This window comes from Perca flavescens, chromosome 3 (genome assembly GCF_004354835.1).
Source record: "Perca flavescens isolate YP-PL-M2 chromosome 3, PFLA_1.0, whole genome shotgun sequence".
Lineage (NCBI taxonomy): Eukaryota > Metazoa > Chordata > Actinopteri > Perciformes > Percidae > Perca > Perca flavescens.
In genome coordinates, this window is record NC_041333.1 from 8256805 (window position 1) to 8277052 (window position 20248).

General features: G+C 41.3%; 1 protein-coding gene across 1 annotated transcript in view; it reads right to left on the bottom strand.

The window, feature by feature from the left end:
* LOC114552223 (seizure protein 6 homolog) overlaps positions 1–20248 on the bottom strand; it is a 165692-nt gene that overhangs the window by 117931 nt on the left and 27513 nt on the right. The window contains exons 2-3 of the mRNA XM_028572869.1: positions 1836–2078; positions 1480–1723 (exon numbers count right to left, since the gene is read on the bottom strand). Of these exons, the coding sequence (XP_028428670.1) occupies positions 1480–1723; positions 1836–2078 (487 nt within the window). The remainder of the gene's footprint in view (positions 1–1479; positions 1724–1835; positions 2079–20248) is intronic.

Below are 20248 nucleotides of genomic sequence, written 5' to 3' on the forward strand. Positions count from 1 at the left end.
GGTGTGTTACACTACCAAAAAACCCTCTATTGAAATATAGTCCTCTTTATTCCATCATGTAACAAACATATTTACATACAGAATAACTAAATCCTTATAAAAACTCTGATATCATGCAGCGATGGTGTAGAGAAAAGCCTCTCTGACATCCATTTACTTTATAAAAAAGCAACAAAAGAGAGCTGAATAATTCAACTGGCACTCCCTCATTAAATATAAGCTGACAACTTTGGGGGACAGCATGGAGGATGACAGCAAAACAGGGACAGATGGAACCCTGGGATATGGTGTTGAGTAATGGATCAAAGTCTATCTATACGTGTGTGTGTGTGTGTGTGTGTGTGTGCGTGTGTGCGTGCGTGTATGTGTAGAGATGAGTGAAAACAAACTACAGCAACACAAAGAGAGATGGAGAGAAGTGAGGGGGAGCCCCACTGTAATGCAAAATCATAGGCGCATGTTACACTGTTGTATTATATATTCTCCTGTTCTCCTCTGAGACTCTTTGTTGATCTTGCTTTTTTGTGTGACGCATGCAGAAAGCCAGGCCCAGCGAGAATAAGAGGACTTTATACCTCTAATTGCTCTCCTCCCTGAAAACATCACGCTTCCTCCATCCATCATCCATCCATCCACAATTATAGCTCTATAATCTGCTGAACCTGCCTCTTAGATGCATCAAGCTGTTTTACAAATTCAAGTAATATCACTGTCCCTATCATGAGATGGAAATACTATAACGTCCCTGTGTGTTCCTATAAGGAGAGGTAGTATGTGTCTGACTGTGTGTGTCTGCTAATTAACGGCGGTAATTAAGAGGGAGGTGAGTAAATGATGGAGTCGAGGGAACATCTGTTTCAGCAGGAGAAGTGGGTCACAGTGGCGAGAGAACAGAGACAGACTGAGGCGTCCCACACCCATCAGTAAAGGCCACTGATGATCAAAATCCTGTTTTTTTTATCTCACTAAAGTGTGATTTAAGGTTCTGTGGAGGCTCCACGCATTGCTTTCTCTGTAGCCTACGTAAGTGGCCTGAAGTTCATACTTGTGCGTTGGTGTGTGCGTCAATCTCTTTAAGAGAATAGCAGGGCCGGCATGTGTGTGTGTGTGTGTGTGTGTGTGTGTGTGCGTGCGTGCGCGTGTGTGATTAAATTCAATTTTATTGTCATTCAGCATGTTAGACACACGGAAAACGAAATTCGCTCTCAAGACCAGCAATATGACAGTGGCAGTAATTCATTAGCCTATGATTAAAAAAAAGATAAGGTTTAAAATATAGAATAAATAGGATAAGAAATCAAATCAGTTCTTTAAAAACAATCAAAGCAACAAGTATTTCAGGGCATCAGCAGTCCATAAAGTGCATCAATGGTCCATAAGGTAAAGTGCATACAGTTCAATAAAATGCATACAGGCAGCAGCACACAGTGCACACAGTAGACAGTTTAGTTTGACAGTCTTTGAGTTCACAAGCCTCACCGCTTCTGGGTAGAAGCTGTGCTTTAGCCTTGTGGACCTAGCATTAAGGCTGCGCAGCCTCTTGCCGGAGGGGAGGGGGTTAAACAGGTTGTGTGCTGGGTGAGAGGGATCTCTCATGATGTTGGAGGCCCAGCTCCTGCATCTGCTGGCTTTAACTACTCTCTGCAGGGCCGCCTTATCCGCTGCAGAGCTGTTCCCATACCAGACAGTGATGGAGAATGTCAGTGTGCTCTCCACCACACACCTGTAAAAAGGAGGTGAGGACAGCAGGACTGAGGCCAGCCTGCTTCAGCCCCCTTAAGAAGTACATGCACTAGTGAGCTTTCTAGAGAATGTTAGCCGTGTTGGTACTCCACTTCAGGTCGCTAGAGATGTGAATCCCCAGGTATTTGAGTAACGATACCATCTCCACCTCAGCTCCTACGATGATGAGAGGTGATGGGGTATGCCTCCCCCTCCTAAAATCCACAACAATCTCTTTGGTCTTATCCACACTGATACAAAGGTTATTTCCTCTGCACCAGTCCACCACATCGTCCACCTCCTGCCTATACGCAGACTCATCGTCAGCAAACTTCACTGTATGACTGCCCTGATACCTGGCAGAGCAGTCACGTGTGAGGAGCGTGTAGAAGGAGGGGGCTCAATACACACCCCTGAGGCAAGCCGATATTGAGCACAATGGTGGACGATGAGATGCCATGCACCTTAACAGACTGCGGCCTGCTTGACAGGAAGTCAAGGTCCCATTTGCAGAGAGATGGTCTAAGTCCCAGGAGTAGCAGTTTATTGACCAATGTCTGCCGAATGATGGTGTTAAACGCAGAACTGAAGTCCAGGAAGAGCAGCCTGGCCTAAGTATCCTTGTTCTCCAGGTGGGTGAGAGCAGAGTGGACAACAGTATGTAGCCATGGCGTTGATTTGACGCAGAAGCATAAATCTCGCTTAACTGTCTAAATTGTCTCGCTGAAGTGAAGACCGCAGCCAAGATCATATTATTTATACTTTTGCAGCAAAACTAAATTCAGACTGCCTTCTAATCACCCCACTACATTATTAAAGACGATTATGATCTCATAGATGATTGTCTCCATCTTTGGTTACAGTAACAAAAAAAGATAAATGTGTTGTTTTGTGCATTCTATTTTTAGATATATTAAATTCCATGTGCAGACTCAACAGTGAATGTATCTAACAGGTATTGTGTGTGTGTGTGTGTGTGTGTGTGTGTGTGTGTGTGTGTGGGTGTGTGTGTGTGTGTATGTATCACAGCCTGATAGATCTTTTTCCTCTGTGCCATAGAGCTCAATTGTTGTTTAAAAAACATCAATGAACCACACTGTTGCTCTGGGTGACATGTTCCTTCATCACCATGAACACACACACACACACACACACACACACACACACACACACACACACACACACACACACACACACACACACACACACACACACACACTGTGGTTTATTTACACTCAATCCTACACACACACCTTCATGCTGCCACATATACTAATGTGGATTAATCCACCACTACAAATAGTTCCCAACAACTGCACTATTTGCTCCTGTTTGAGTAACATTTGATAGAAAACTACAGCGACCAGCTGTTTTAAGAATGACTAAGCCTTTTATTAAATTAAACTATGTATTTGTCTCATTCAGTATGTACTAATGGGCCTTGGGCTGAGTGCCAGAGACGGGCCCGGTGCCACAAGGGGTGTAAAGGGGTCTCAGTTGTATTTTTTAGTGTATCTCATAACGATCCGACAATCCGCCGACATTCTGTCTTTCAGAGTGTGTAGCAGGCTCAGCGGGCTTTTAAAGACATCAATCAATACATTTATTTGTCAGGTGAAATCCTATATTGTTGTATTTATTGGCTGTGGATACGACTGGAATTGTTTCAACCACAGGTGGTCTTCCTCAGGTCAAGTTAAAGAAGTGAACATACACCTGCATTTATTCGTGATGAAATGGCAACTCATCTTCTGATTAAACATACGCCAGACAATATTCCCAGTCTGTATCTCTGTGTCATCACGACATATTACATTCATATTATACTCTATTAAGTACACCAATAAGTAAAGATCTGTCTCCTATATTATATTTTAATTTGGCAAATAAATCAACAAATCATGTGCATGTACATAATAGGCAGTGTCCAAAAAGTTTAAAGTGTCAATATGTTACACACTGTTAGAAAACAATCCGTAAAAAAATGGATAACGTCCTGGCAGAAAATACCTTTTCCGTTACAGTATATCCTCTGTACCTTTAACATACATTTTTATTAATCCAAAAGTCAAAATACAGAAAAACACCTGTGAAAAATGATAACCGAGAATTCCTTCATGTTAACACAGTATATAAGTCCGTATTTCTACGGACTTTTCTAAAAGTGCAGTGTCCTTACACTTTGATAATGTCCCAGTTTCTATCACAGACAGATCAAGTGGCAGGTCTCTCCAATCACATGAAGACAAAAAGATTAGAGAAGTGGATGAATCAGTCTCTTATCTTTCTGAACATGTCTCATATCAGATCACTCATTTAAGCTAATTAGGAGATAATGCTGTGGTCTTTCATCATGTTGAATACAGGTGTGGTCACTTCTTCACTCTGGTTCAAACGTTACGTCAGTCGTGTCCCACATGTAATAATAGCTGTTTGTCTTTTTTTGTGCATAATATGGTTTTCTACTTTTCCATCTTTTTATCAGGCTACACCAGTGAGCCTTACGGGTTAAACACAAAGCCCTTGTATATTAACATTAAGACAGAAAGCAGAGTAGTAGGCTAGTAGTCTTGAAGCATGATATGTATGTCATTAACCTTATTAGCATTGACGCAACAGACAGATCAGTCAGCACGGTTCTCTGATGCACTGACTTCAGACCAGAGGTATACAACTGGAGCGCTGTTAATCCGTCTGGAAATATTAGCTGCTAGCGCTATTTGAAAGCAAATAATGTCAACATTACTCCTAAATGATTCTTTCAGGAGATATTAAGGCTTAAACAGAAGCATGACTTAGGGGTGTCCTCTTTTCTGTCTCCAGTAACTTACAAGGTGGTACGTTTGTGTGTATAGTCTCACATTCACAGTCCACACAGCATTATGGTGAAGGGAGAAAAACGTGCTCTGTTTTATTGGCATTTCTTTAATCCAATCACAATCGTCATGGGCGGACAGAGCCACAGTGCCTCTGCAAAATAGCCTCAGGAAGGAACTTGTTTTGGTGGAACCTGTACGTTCAAAAGTTGTTTTAGTCGTGCGAGAGAAAACTCAGATTGGACAGATAGTCTAGTAGCTGTCTGGATTTACCCTGCAGAGATCTGAGGAGCAGTTAACCATTAATCCACCGGAGTTTAGAACGCCAACACAAAGAAAGAGGAAGGTGACGGACATCCGGCCGAAAAGTGGAACGTCGTGGATATAGACTAGTCTAGGGTTAGCACTATTGGAATATCAGCTAAATATACTATGAACTGACAGTTACCAGTTTAAACCTCTTAAATCTAACAACTGAGGAGACTATAAGCAATATTTAGAGCCACATTGCACTGCTGTGCTTCAATGATGATCGAGTGTCATTCAACATCAAAGCATCCAATAGTACTCTCCCATTATGCAACACTTTGGGGACATCCACTAAATGGAAGTTTGAATAATTTCATTCTCCTTTAATTGTGGTCAGAACCATTTAAAATGTAAATAAAACATTTGGGTCTAAATTATAGTATTTTGTTATTATAATTATTATTAGTAAAGAAGAAAAACAGCAATATAACAGGTGACTCATAACTTTTGAACAGTTGTGTATATGAAATCATATCACTTCCAAACCGAATCGCTGCTCCCAAAGGATCGGGTGACCTTTATCAAATAATCTTAATTGTAAAATATTCCCATTTCCAATAACAACAAAACACTAGATTCAAATAAAACACAATTTAAATGAAGGAAGTATTCAGAGGTGCTAAGAGACCAGCAGAACCACTTTGCTCATCCCAATGATTTGATCCGAAACATGATGTTTATTATATCAGATATACAGTAAGAAATTTTCACTTTACCCCTCCAGCTATATTAAAAAAAGGAAAGGCCTTCTATCAACTAGCAAGTAGCTTACATTAGTGGACTGTACGCTACTTATCAATAATGAATAAACTCTACTGTTGCATGTTAAGTGAACTGGAATTCTTTCATCATTTCCCCGAGAGTGATTGATGCAATAGATTGCACATATGTTCCCATTTTAAAGCATGGAAATCTACCCACAGCCTTAGTGTGAGACTTGCCAGCGTTTCAGTGAGAAGATCTGTGCAGCAGTCTGCCTTAATGACCAGACACAGATAAAACTATTAATGTAGCCATGCATACACTGTCTTCAGTTATCGTTCATTAATCCACTTTAACCACGACAGCAACGGAGTTGCCTTTAATTGTAGTGCTTGTATTTTCTCATTATTTTAATTTGTTTTTCACAAGAACACACATTTTGACAGCTTAACTTCCCATATTTAGCTTTATCATATTAAATGTACTCAATATAGCAGGCTATAGTATTTAATTACTTGTAAAGCCCTGAAGACATACTTTCTCAGGCAGCTTCTTCCTACATCAATACACTTTTTTCTCTGTGTTCTTCTTACTGGTATGAAGTGGGCCAGGCTTAGTTGTAACAGGGTGATGTCATGTTCTTCTGTACACAAATCAGAATTTAACAATACTTTTGAATACATCTCTGATAACAGTTGGTGGGTTGTTTGTTCACAAATCTACTCAAACCAGTGTTGAACTCTCCATAAATAACACCTAAAGATGTTTTTGACTTCTAAGCATATCGAGTCAGCGATGTTTCATGTTATAGAGCAACCCGGTCTCACTCAAAAGTGTACAAATAACACGGGTTTACAAACTTGCAATGTGTACGCCAAAGTAAAATTGTGCGTACAGTAGATACGTGGAGCGCTCCAATTACAGTAAGGGAGACCGGTGCGTTTTATATGCACGAGGCTTGCGTCGCCACGTTGTGTGTTATCGCAAGAACAGCGTCACACAAAAAAAAAAAATGAAAAAATGGTTTGGTTTAGGAAAAGAATGCAGGGAAAGGCTTTAGTAACACAAAAAAGTCACAAAACACGCTAATTAACGGTTGGGGGAAGAAACATTGGGGAAGGCTTAACAAAAAAAAACATAAGAAAGTCACAAAAACACGGCACATAACCACTAAAACACGCTAATACACGGCTTAACAAAAAGGCTGAAAATTGCCTCCTTACACAGTCCTGCGTCCCTTTATACTATAAACGCACCGGTCTCCATTACTGTAATTGGAGCGCTCCACGTATCTACTGTACACACAATTTTACTTTGGCGTACACATTGCATGTGTTTTCAAAGTGTAAACCTGTGTTATTTGTACGCTTTTGAGTGAGAGTGGGCTCTATAGGTTTTTTATTCTTTAAACAGGTTCTCCTGATCATTAACCTGTGGATTACCAGAGTGCGTAGATAGCACCCATTGTGAAGTAGGTGAGGCAGGACGCCACCATATGGTCTTCTGAAGACAACTACAACAAAAATACCCTCACTGCTGAAACTGATTCATGAGAGACGCCAGTGGTCCTTATTGGCAGTGTTGGGAACGTTCACTTTCTACATGAACTAGTTCAAAGTTCAGTTCACAAATTTTAAAATGAACTAGCTCAGTTCATAGTTCATACTTCAAAATTTTGAACTAAGTTCACAATTCCAAAAATGAACTAGTTCATAGTTCTTTTTTTCCATATGTTGCTGCGAGCTGTTATTTTTCAAAATGATTGCCACAGCCCATATAGAACCACAGACAGCAATTATTTTTAACACTGAAACTATGCGTCAGATTTCATCTTCATATCCAATCAGTTCAATATGCCATTTCAGGTTTGCTGTGGATGTGAGTGAAGTGCGGATTTTCTTTTTGAAAGCCGACGGGCAAAATTTGTACAGAAATGTAAGATTTTTCTATCCTCACCGACCTGGTCATAAAACTCGTTGAAATGATCATATGACTCCTTGCTGCTTCGTCGCCTCCATGCTGCTTTTATGTTTTATGACGCATGTGGTGGTGCAAAATCTGGCACCCTATTGAACGAAGTTAAACTGAGAGAGCGTGGCGTTCACGGACACCAGAATGAACGAGTTCACAGTAACGTTCATCAGGCAGTAATACGGTACATTCAGTTCACATTCGCCCAAAATATGAACGAGTTCATGAACTATCGTTCAATGAATGCGTTCAGGCACAACACTGCTTATTGGGATACACTGTATTTTTTTATCACATCAGTTATTCAGCAAGACAGAGGCCTGACGGCGGTATGAGCTGGCAGAAAGAGACTTGGCGGTATGTGCAAAGCTAGCGCTAGACCACTTGAAAGGCAGAGTCAATTAAAAATGATGAGATGTTTGGGTTGTTTCTCACCATCACAACCATCGTGAGCCTCATCACCAGTGACGGTTCTAGACCATTTCAAATGGAGGGGCCAGACCGGGGCCACATGCCATTTTAGGGGTACCAAATATATTAAGCACTAGTGTTGCATACCACCAACCCTCCATAGGTTTGGTTCTACAAAAGACTAACGATACACATATAATAGTGATGTGCGGATCGATACTAAAGTATCGATATTTACGATCCCAACGTCTCCTGCTCTAGTATCGATTCTCATATAAAAAGACCGATATTTAAACTCAGTAATTTGGAGTGAGTTTTTATGTTATCATAAGTAACTTGTTGTCACCAGAAAAGTATAATTATATCCGGTTAGGGGAAGGAACTACTTCTCCTTCCGCCGGTCAGCTGTGTGTGCACTGCGGCTCTGTGACGGAGCTGGACGGGGGACCCTATTTTTATTTTATTTTTTTGTAAACATGAATGTTTTGTGAAAACAATTTGAGTTAACGGTTTTCAAGGGTGCCTGATTTACATGTGTTGTAAAGAACAGCAAAACGTGGATATGGAATATTTTGTGACAAGGTTAAGAGTCAAATTTATTTTATTTGTGTTATTTTCAACCTGTTTTACTGTACAAGTCTCTGAGATTTTCTTTATAATTAAATAATATGAGAGCAGTTTATTGTCTTGTCATTTTGCAGCTATAAATTGGAATTGGTAAGCCTACAACCTACTTTTTTACTTTAAACTAGTTGTCACATCACACTACAAATAAAATAAAAATAAAATAAAAAGTATTGGTATTGGTATCGGCAATACCAGCCTGGGTATTTCTTGGTATCGGATTGAATAGGAATTAAGTGGTATCGCACATCACTAACATATAACACAAGAATACTCATTCAGTGGTAACCTTCATTTAATTTAGCACTGCAGATGAATAATAAAGGTGGGGTTAAAAATGTATTGAAATATTTGCCACAGTTAGGGGACCCAGAGGGGGGGTGAGGCTTATTTTATGAGGGTACTTGTCACCCTTGACCCCCACCCCCCACAACTGCCCCTGCTCATCACAGCTTTACAAAACTTAAACTTGCTGCAGACCCCTGTTCACAGATACACACAAACACTTGGAGAGGAATATTTTCCACAGCTCTTTATTTAATGACCGTATCAGCAGTGAATTGTCCCACAGTTCATCTGGAGCTCCCTCGCTCCCACCTGGCCCGAGACTCTCGGTCGCGAGGGTAAGAATCAGTGCCTCCCTGCCTGCTCACCTGAGCCACCACCTCCTCCCCGCACTCTCTCTCCCCACACCTCCACACTAATATTTATCTCCAGCTGCAGACACATATGAGGTCAAACACGTGCAAAATGTGTCCACTACTGTACACTGACTTATCTCTGTATGGTTAAAATGTATGCCTACTGTCTGTATGTGGGTGGCAATCAACAAGTACTAAATCAATTATCATTTCATGGTAATCTGGCAGTGGTTGTTGAGACATCTTGGTCTGGGCAATACTGTTGGACTGGAAGACAATAGAATGAGTAATCATTAGGCCCGGCTGCTAGTGAGGCAAAAAATACAGACAGGTGACAGCACCTGCATCGCTTGAGTCATGTGCTGCATGCTTCCCATCCACGCTAATAATCTGCAGAATACTGAGATGGTTGAAGCGTCTGCCCATAGTCCTCTCCAACAAAACTGAACACTGTACTGTATTCCCAGATTTGTTTTCAATATAGCTGAAACTGATTGTTATGTTAAACGGAAATTCTTTGTGATTTAGATTGATAAGATGGCTGCGTGTTGCATACAAACAGTGTGGCTTTTATCTGATATATAATTTGTTTCCTCCCCAAAAAAATGTCAATTCACCTTCTTGCTCCAAAACAGATGAGAGGACAAGTGAAGTCATCACATCATAAAAAAAGCCCTATTTTACTTGCATGAGTGCAAAAAAGTATGTTTGGGCACCTCGAAGTGCATGCTATTTTGCTTCATGTATGTATGTATGTATGTATGTGCAAAAGGGCTGGGTGAACTGGAACATACAGTCAAGGAATGAAGACATGCCTTCTCCAGGAAATGACGTTGATGTCTGGATTGTGCAGAGCAGCACAATGTGAACATACAGCACTAGAGTTGCAGGGCTGCACATCGACAACAAAAATTAAAATTTAAGAAAGCAGCAGCAGAATACTGAGTTATAACCAACCAATGTGTGTAAAGATGTGTAGCTAGCAAAAATAAAATGGCCATGCCCGAGAGCCCTGCTGTTTTCTTAATCCCGCTCCCGCCTGCATTGTGCGTGTCTGTTCCTGCCAGCATATTGTTTTTTTTTTTTATATATATTTTCCTCCCATCAGTTTTAGTAACATTTTATGTTTGCTAAAACTGTGCAGTAGTGTGTAGTGTGGCAGCACAAGAGACAGCGAGACTAAGCATCGAAAACAACAACCCACAAAAATTCAGATGAAGTTCTGTGTGAAGTTGATGAGGGAAAAGCTGCTAAAATCAGGAAGACATCACAGTGTCCAAGTGGTGTTTGTGAAGAGAATGTCACTCTCGCCGGACTGCTTTTCCTTTCTGTCCTTTTCACGTTAATGAGAAAAAGGCTCAGAGCCGGACTGTGCAGCCAGGGAACAGTTCATGACTGGCTTTAATCTTCTTTTCAATGTTATGTGTTGACTCCATCCTTCTGATTATCGCTGGCTAAATCCTGGGATCCGCAGTTTATTTTTTGACCGCTTGCTCCCAATGTTCTCTTTGTGCATCCATGGCTCCCATCGGCAGGAAAGTTAAAACCGAAGATTCTCTATAACTAAAGCTAAAGCACATCACACGCTGCCCCAATGGTATGAAAAGGTACACACTTCATGTCTCCTAAGTGGGCGCTGCCTTTTTTATAAATGTAGTGAACATCATGTGGATGGATGAAAAGTTATATTTGCGTAATGTATTTATTTTTTCTTTTGCTAACACTAGATATTTACACAGCTAAAAGCCAAATTTAGCATTATGAAAATGTATCTGTGGTGTTATAAAGGACATTCAATATTCCTTCTAAAATAATAGCTATAGGTTTGACTATTATGTCCATACAACACGGTCTCACAGCAGTTCGTGAAATTGTCACGATATCTACGTTATCGTTGTCATCTATTGATTTGTGTAGAACAACACGTTAATCTCGTTTTTTTGTGGTGGCCAGCACAAAATGGTCTATACGGAGATTAACGGGGAAAGCAAACGTCACACCCCGGGACACAGCCGCGGTCATACCTATACATTTCAAAATAAAGTCAATAATAACAAAAACTTAAAGACTGTAGAACTCTCCCTCTCTCTTTCTCTCCACCATGGTTGGTGCTAGAATTGTAGCAAGCAAGCTAGCTAACTCGCCAGCCGGCCAGCCGCTTCATGAGTAAAGTGTAACAACTTAATGTTTTATCCCCATACGATGTCACATCGTAGGAAAGCACATTCCTATTGCCAGATGAGGGACAACTTTGTTTGGCTCACTTTCTGTAACCGGTGGAGCATAAAGGCACAGTGGAGTTAGTGAGCAAGCTAGTAAGCTGGAAGTCTATATCCAGGACTTTCCATTTGCAGGATTGCTCCGGCAATTTCTGTTTTCGGCCGGATGTCTGTTACCTTCCTCTTTCTTTGTATTAAAACTTTACACTCTGGTGGATTTATGAGGACTATGGTTTAAAGAAACCATAGTTACCATGCTCCTCTGATCTCTGCAGGGTAAATCCAGACAGCTAGCTAGACTATCTGTCCAATCTGAGTTTTCTGTTGCACAAATAAAACAACATTTGAACCTAAACATGTTCCACCAAAACAAGTTTTTTCCCGAGGCTATTTTGCAGAGGCACCGTTGCTCCGTCCAGTGCTTAGCGAGTGTGATTGGTGAAATGCCAATAAACCAGAGCACGTTTTTCTCCCATCCCGAAATGCTGTGTGGACTAGCCAGACCTTCCTATGCAGCGTTGTGAAAGAAGTGAGACTAGTTAGCTGGGCTGCTTGGTCCCTCTTCTTCCCCACGGCAGGGAGACGGATAACAGCTCGGGAGATGGACAAGCTAGCTTGACGTCTTCTGACCGGGAGGTAAGCAGAATGTGCTTCCGCTGGCTGTTTGAGGTGGGCAAACGCTGTTTTGTTGTGTGTATCCTAGCAACGGTAACGGTTATTCGATTTCCCTTTTTTAATGCCCAATAGATTACCGCAGCCTGTAAAGAGAGTTATTTCCTCTCACGCAGGCGCAGAACGTACATGCTAGTTGGCCGTCGGCTGTAGTCTCTGCTGTGTGTTCAAGTGCCACTTTTTGGCCAAGACACAGGCGTGAGACGTGAGGCGACGCCACAGTCAGCCTTCATTATCACTAGTTTTTTGTCCTATGCCTGGTGTGTCACCAGCATAAGGAGGTAGGTTGACCGGAATCAACACAGAGTTATTTTAAATATACTGAACAAACAGAACTATATAACGTTCGTCACGTGCCTAATTAGGTCACGTCCATACGTGCAGAAGTGAATTAATGTAACAAATGTAATGATTTTAACCCAAACCACAATCTTTTTCCACAAATGGAGCTGAGCGCAAGTTCCTTCAGGATGACTTCCTAAACATAATCACTCCACACTCGCCTGAATGGATCAGCTGTAGAGGCGTTCACTTTAGTCTTAACCAATCAGAAGCTGCCAAGAAATCTCGAGCCAATCACTGCACGACATCCCTGTTTTAAACCTGTCTCTCTCTATTTGCTGCTCAGTTGTCATTTCAGGAAGTGCACCACCCTCCTCCTCCCCTGCTCCTCCGGTCTTCGCCCCTCACGGTTCCTGGGTCCTCTTCCGGCCCTCTGCCGGCGGCTTCGGCGTTGGCCTTCCGGCTCCTCACGCCACCATCAGTGTCTAGGCTCCATCGGGGGGGAGAGGGGGGGGGGTTCATACTTCGGCCCTACCCCTTTTAAAAATGTTCTCAGGATTTTTAAATGATGGTGGAGTCTAATCTCCAAAGACTGTACTGTACATTTCACGCACATGTACAATAAATCATCTCATATCTGAAATGAAGTCTCCTGATTGAAATACCAGTTAGTTTTTGTACCTAAACATAACCAAACTGTGAGCTTTTCACCACATTAATGAAGTTAAAGAACGCAACGTTAAGTTTAGGTATGAGAACGGAAAAAACGCTGCTGTGGGTCATATTTCCTGCCACTGCTAATTGCACTAATTTATGAAACTCCACTGGGTCACATTAAAGGGTACATATGTCATTGTATGGTTTGGAGGAATTGTTTATAATTGCATTATGTATGCACATTTGTTCTAGTTATTTAGGTTGCTCTTCTAGATAGGCAAAGCAAATTTCAAGGTCCAGAAAATTGCTGTTCTATACAAACTGTACTGTATTTTAATATTGCACACAGAAATAACACCACATCTAGAAAGAAACTACAGTATATTGAATGACTCCATGACATTTTTGCATTATTCAATCTGGCAAAACATGAAATAACAGTATTCCTTTCGCACAGGTTTCTTTTCTGTCAGCATTGAAAAACTTTTGTGTTGTGGGCTTTTGCAGTTGAACAAATAGTTTTGAACCCAGCGTACATGCTAATGGAGTATAAATAAAGACAACATAAAGTGAACATGGCCTTCTCTTTGTGAAAGAATGAAAGACAAACTACAGAAAAATATCGGTCCTGCGTTCACAGCCCTGTCCTTGGGTCGCCCTGCAGTCTCAAGCTGCTATCACACAAGAACCACGGCTACAAACACAAAGGAGAGAGGCTCAAGATTAGGCTGGCTGTTTGAAAGGAAATTGAACATTGTGTCACAGCAACCAGACAAGAGGAGTCCTATCTCTCTGTTTTATTCCTTTTTTCCCTCAGGACAGCCAGGTAATCATTGTTTCATGGACAGCAGGAATGCAGATGGGCCGAAGGTCGTCGGAACAGAGGAGCTCGAGGTACAGACTGCCTTCACAAAGACGAGTAACCTTGCATAGTTGCACAAATAATGAAGGAGATCTTGAAAAAAATGTAACTGCAATGAAAAATTAATAAAAATAGAATAAAATAGAATAAAATAAAAAAAACAGTTGGACCCTACGACCTGTAACTGCAGTTTCTACTGCTACAGTATTTCCGCTATTTTGAGGACAGGAATTCTTACTAATTTGCTATTGCTACATGGGCTGTAATGATAATGTCGATATGGATGTTATGTTTGCCCAATATGAATAAACTAAAGAAATGTTGGAATGAACACAGTACTTTATTATGGCTATGATCCTTAAAAGAATACTCCACCGATTTAGCATTGCACTCATGTTACACTGTTGGACATAAAGCAACTCCAACTGACGATTGGAGAATGAAATCCTCATTTTCCTAAGAAACAGAACATCCACTCACTTTATGGGTCTGCACTTATCTTGTTTGAAAATTCACCTCACCTATTGCAGTTTCATTATCACAACAAGCCCTACAAAATTGTTTTCATGCAACATGCCTGAATGAGAGGAATGAAAAAGAAATGATGAGCAAGTAAGGTGAAGGTGTAAATGAAAAATATTTTTAGGCCCACTGCAGTGAATGTATGAACCAAAACAAAATGGAATTTACATTCTCAGGCCTGTTTGTCATTGGAAATGGTGCTGAGGAGAATAAATTACATAGAGGGGAAATAAAATCTGTGTTTTTCTCCAGGGAACTGCATGCTGAAATTGGCCTCTAGAATATCAATATGAAGCAAAATTGAGAAACATGGCGATGGTATGATAATACCTAGGACCGTTCTAGGAACCATACTGGGAATGCTAAGATCATACTGTAAGTACAAGGAATAATCACAGTAAACAGTAAAGTTGAATTGAATTGAATTAAACCAAGCACAGATCATGTCTCTGGTGGATTTAACATCATCAGGCAGAGAGAGACAGATTACATAGGTACATATCAGGATCCCATATTAACATTACATTACAGTAATTAATACAAACATGTACTAGCTACCATTGGATGAATAAGGAACAAATCAGGGACCAGCTGATGATTAGTAAGTACTATGAGCAACTCTGAATCAAGACCTAAATAATAGATAAAGATAATGTTAAGTTACATGAGAAAAAACTGTATCTAAGAATTAGATAGGTATCTGTGATATCTTTACATATGGAGAACAATATTTCATGATGTGTAATGTGAAAAGGGTCGCTCATAGTGGCAGACCAACAGAGAATGATCAGACTATGCAGCTCCCCACATCTCTGAGGAGGGTTCAGCAAGAACAGGACACAAACCCTGGTCTCCTGGGTGAAAGTCCTGTGTTCTGTGACCCATCCACCACCCCAACCTGTGTCCTTATACGGATTTTTGTTTTTTCATAATACTCGCTACCGTCGACCCCTTCAATACTACATTATCTTACAGTGCCGCGGTCGAGCTGCTGCTCCACCCAGTGCGTTCCATACAGACGCTAAAGGGGGATTTTGGCATCGGTATCTGACGCTGAGAGACACTGACCAAGCGTCAGTATTTGACGAGCTGTGAGTGAGAACGGGTTGTTTTGATTCAGTCTGACTTCTCTCATCGACAGTGTTCACAATGACAGCAGCCAGCTTTCTTTCTTACAGTATACAGCCACTGTACACTACTGCAGAAGTACCACAAGAGTTTGTGTTCTAAGGTTTTTAGTAAGTAAGTTTGGTAGTACGATGCTTTATTTTAAAATTGTAGCGGAAGGGAAACGTGAAGTACTAAGCAGTTGGGTCGGAGTCCATCACCAATCAGGAACAAGTCAGTAAGAAAGTGGTCGGTAGGTAGACTCACAGATATTTGGGAATACATCATTTCTTTTTCACATGATCTACTATATAGTCCTAGATTGATCCTAGACTTATTTGGGAACTACTTGTTAGGGATGTAACTCTGATGTTGACCTGATCTTTTTGCCTCAGAGTGAGAACTTAAATGGAACACACAGACATCATACACATGCCACTGGTGTCAACATAAACGTAGTCTTTCCATTGACAGTGGTATGGTATCTCTAAATATAGTTAGCTTAGTAGCTTATAGTGGCACAGTTTTACCACTGGCAAATAAGTTTAAACCGGCGAAGACCGGAGGAGCAGGGGAAGAGGAGGGTGGTGGACTTCCTGAAATGACAACTGAGCAGCAAAGAGAGAGAGACAGGTTTTATGAGACTGTTTGTCTGCTTCTACAAAATGAGTTTCCATGGTGAACATTTGCCAAAATGTAAACAAAAAAAACAGGTAGAGTAGATAGTTTTAAGGTCAATATTCAGTGTGCAACCTTTGAATAAATCCTTCAGTAGTCACCAGAGTTGTTGTACTGATGTTGATCAGGTGTTATTTCTACCTCATGGTCTCATATTAAAGCCTTATGCGTTGAAAGTCTTTTACAGTAGACGGTGAAATATTGAGCTGAAGTTGCCAAATGCAAATGTGAATATTGACACATAGACTACTATTTAGTGAGTCATTCATTTTCAGTTAGTTCCCGATTTGTTTCTGACTTATTCCTTTGTAACTACTCAAACTGCTACAAGCTGTATCAGTAAGAGAATCCAGTTCCACTTCTGTGACAGTATTTAAAGTCGATTTACTCCAAACCCATTAAGATGTTGTTTTCCCCTTCTCCTCAGTGTTTCTGAGGTTAACAGAGCTGCCATATCTTTTGCTCTGTCAATAAGATGTTAACACAAGAGCAGTTTGAATCGATTGAACAACTCGGAGCAGAGAGGAGCCTGCAGGTAGTTCGACTAAACCTCCACTCCTGACTTCTGACTGCTGCTAGCTTTGCAGCTATCCCTTGAACTCTGATTCTCCATTTTCCATTAATGGTCATTCTGTCGCCAGACAAATGATTTGTATGCTTTATGCATAAAGGATCCTCTCTGTTAAGCAAGGCTGAGAAGGAGGCTGGGGTTTACAAAAAGCCCAGTGAAGAGTCAAGGGCAAGAAGAAGAAGATACAAAGGTGTGCGTACTCTGCCAGCTGTACACGTTTATATGCATGTGTGTGTGTGTGTGTGTGTGTGTGTGTGTGTGTGTGTGTGTGTGTGTGTGTGTGTGTGTCTTCGAGTGGTGAATCAAAGGCCTTGTGTGCAGGGCTGCACAGAGCTGATAGCTGACCCATCAAGCGTGGCCCACCGAAAGCAGAATAAAAAACACCCACATCAGTAAAAGCCCCGGCGGAGAGAATTTCTAAAGTGCAGCGCTGCACTGTGCACATCTAAAAGGCCTACCTCAGCCACAAACACACGCCTTAAATCCTCCGCCAACAATGGACGTGCTAGAGACTGGGGAGAGCAGACCTGTGTCCTTCACTCTGCAATCTCCAGCCTTTCATGCTTCCTGTCAGCAACACACTTGTACGCTATGTTGTTAGGAGTAAAGGCCAAAGTCCCCACTATCTGTGAAGTTTAAAGCATAGTCAAGTTCAGAGTCCACAAAATATTTTAATATATTTTATTATTACTGTTTTATTTGAAGCAAATGCATTTAACATTTGACAATGCATCTATAAGCAGGGCTCTCAAGTCAAGCATTTCAACCAGTTCACACGCCACACCTTGGGTTTCTTACGCTGATTAAGGCACAAACGCACTGAAAATGATAACTGACGCGCTTCATTTGATGCTTCTGTTGCACACCGCAGGAATCAGATTAGAATTGCCAACATCACAAAACCAGCAGTATTTTATGTGGATAATTTTGTCTGTAATTTATCAGATTTACCAATTATTATAATTTCTATTGCTAGTCAGTTAGGAAAAATAGTAAAATTGAACTGCTAGCAAAACATTTGAGCGAATGAGAAGTTGGAAGTAGAGGTGCAGGGGGTGCTGATAAAGTCTCATGATTCTAATTACAAACGCTCTGATCAGTCAGGAATAGGCGTGTTTTGAAATATAAATAGCTATTTACAAACTGTGTGGGCTAAAACACACAAGAAGCCTAATTCTCCTTTACAATAATTCACATTTACAATCAGGGAGGCAAACTCATAGAACATATACAATAATTAAGATCAGTGTATATGATGAAATAATGGCATTAAAATGTGCCAGAGGCTACCAAATTGGGCTTTTATGGACCCCCCTAAACCCCTTCTTGATGTCCAAGTCTTTGATAATGTTTAAAGGTCCCATGTCATGAAGATTTTACTTTATGAGATTTTTTAACATTAATATGAGTTCCCCAAGCCTGCCTATGGTCCCCCAGTAGCTAGAAATGGTGATAGGTGTAAACCGAGCCCTGGGTATCCTGATCTGCCTTTTAGAAATGAGCTCAGATGGGCCGATCTGGAATCTTCTCCTTATGAGGTCATAAGGAGCAAGGTTACCTCCCCTTTCTCTGCTTTGTACACCCAGAGAATTTGGCCCACCCATGAGAGAGAGACATCATGGCTTTCAAACGAGCAAAGTGGCAGTTGGTCAAGGCCACACCCCCACCCTCCACCTTGCCCCCCCTCTCTCCTCCTCAATAGCTTCAGACATAGAAATGGCACATCCTAAGGAAAGCTCATTGTGGGACTGGCTCTAGTGGCTGTAATTCTGCACCAAGGCTGAATTTCGGGAAAGAGACTTCAGATACAGTATTAGGGGCATCCAAAGAGCACCATGTCATGGGACCTTTAAAAGTAGCTGTGGTTCTCCTTCTTATTGGGTCTGCAGCCTTGCACACTGTTGGCTGGTTGGTTTGTGTACCTACAGCAACCATAGCAACACACAGAGTGACCGTTAGCCGTAAACAGGCAAGAGGCCGCAAACTGGGGGTAAACTGCGGTAAAAACCCTGATTGAGACGCATATTCCGAATGCGCTCTATACACATTTTATACAGGCTCAGTCTGCCACTTTTTTTAAAAAAGTATTCCAGTGCTGGTTCCATGGTATCAGAATTTTAGATAGTCGTCATGGAAACATGAGTTGGTCATGTGACAAGGGCTGGGAAGAATGGCAGAACAGGCATCCAAGTGACATTACATTACTGTGATCCAATGGATTGGGGGTGGAGGGGGGGACCATATTTCAGGGGGGGCCAATGCCACCCCGTGCCCCCCTTCTAGCCCCGCCCTTGACTGAGAGCAACTAGAGGTGAAGGCACAGGGATTACTTTCTTGTGGTGGTGCTCATTTAGCTCTGCCTGACTGCACAATGGTCTCCACTTGCATTCGTCTAAACTGGTTTAATAGAGTGTGGCCAAAGCTGGTGAAGACGTTGTTTCCTGCCAACTGTAGTAAACACCTGCAATGTGATGAGGAAACCATGGATCGGAAGGACAGTACACAAGTGTGAAAGAGGTGCAGCGGGGTTATTTCATTTATTTGATTTATTAAGGACAAGACACATTAATCAACATTTCTGTAAATGTGCCAGTCCTGTAGTCCTTGTAGCCAGGTGTTTTGAGACCAAAGTCTCCCAAAGTTTGATGTTCGATCACCAAACTTGGGTTAAGAGTATAACAATTGAACCTGATGTGAAAGCAGCCATGTCTCATGAAATGGATATGTTGCTTTAAATGAACGAGTAAAGAAATGTACAATTGTAAAATCATTTTTGTCATTGCAACTACACTGAAATCTTGCCGCAGCCGCGTGAGCCGCAACCTGAGGCATTAGCTGGTGTAAAGCTTGCTAAGTCATTCCAGAAATGTCCCTACAGCAGTGTTTTTACACACATCTAGCTTTTGACCCACTTGCTTTTTCAGTAGTAGTGAATTCAGAGCAGGGAACGATGTCGCATGTTTTTTACACCATCACCCAGGTTGGCAGTGGCATGAACAATCACAGCCAGATGATACAGTCATGACTCCCCCGCTGCCCCGGAGTGATGTTAAGTGAGGCTTCACTTGGAAATCCTATAATTGAACCTCTCTCAGGTTCAGGTCAGGTCTGGTTTTTCTAAGGGCCTAAGTTGCAGCCAAACAGGTGAGAAAAAACAGGGAGGAGAACACTTGTCACTGATCTCTCTTTTCCCTACACAGGTTCAGACTTAATTGATATTTAATTCTTTGGCAATTTAAATCCATAATTCAAAGGCAACAAAAAGTGAATTCTCATATTCACAGCAACAGAATGGAAAATGGTCAACAGACTTCAGTGCTCCAAAGAAAAAACTACTGTTGGAGAAAGAAGAGAATGGTCAGTGTGTCAGACAAAAAGCATATGTGAAGAACAATGTAAATTCTCTGGATATGAAATGCCATCTGATAATTAAAGCTTCTAAGTACTGTATATAATCGCTAAGCGATTGTAGCATTGTTCAT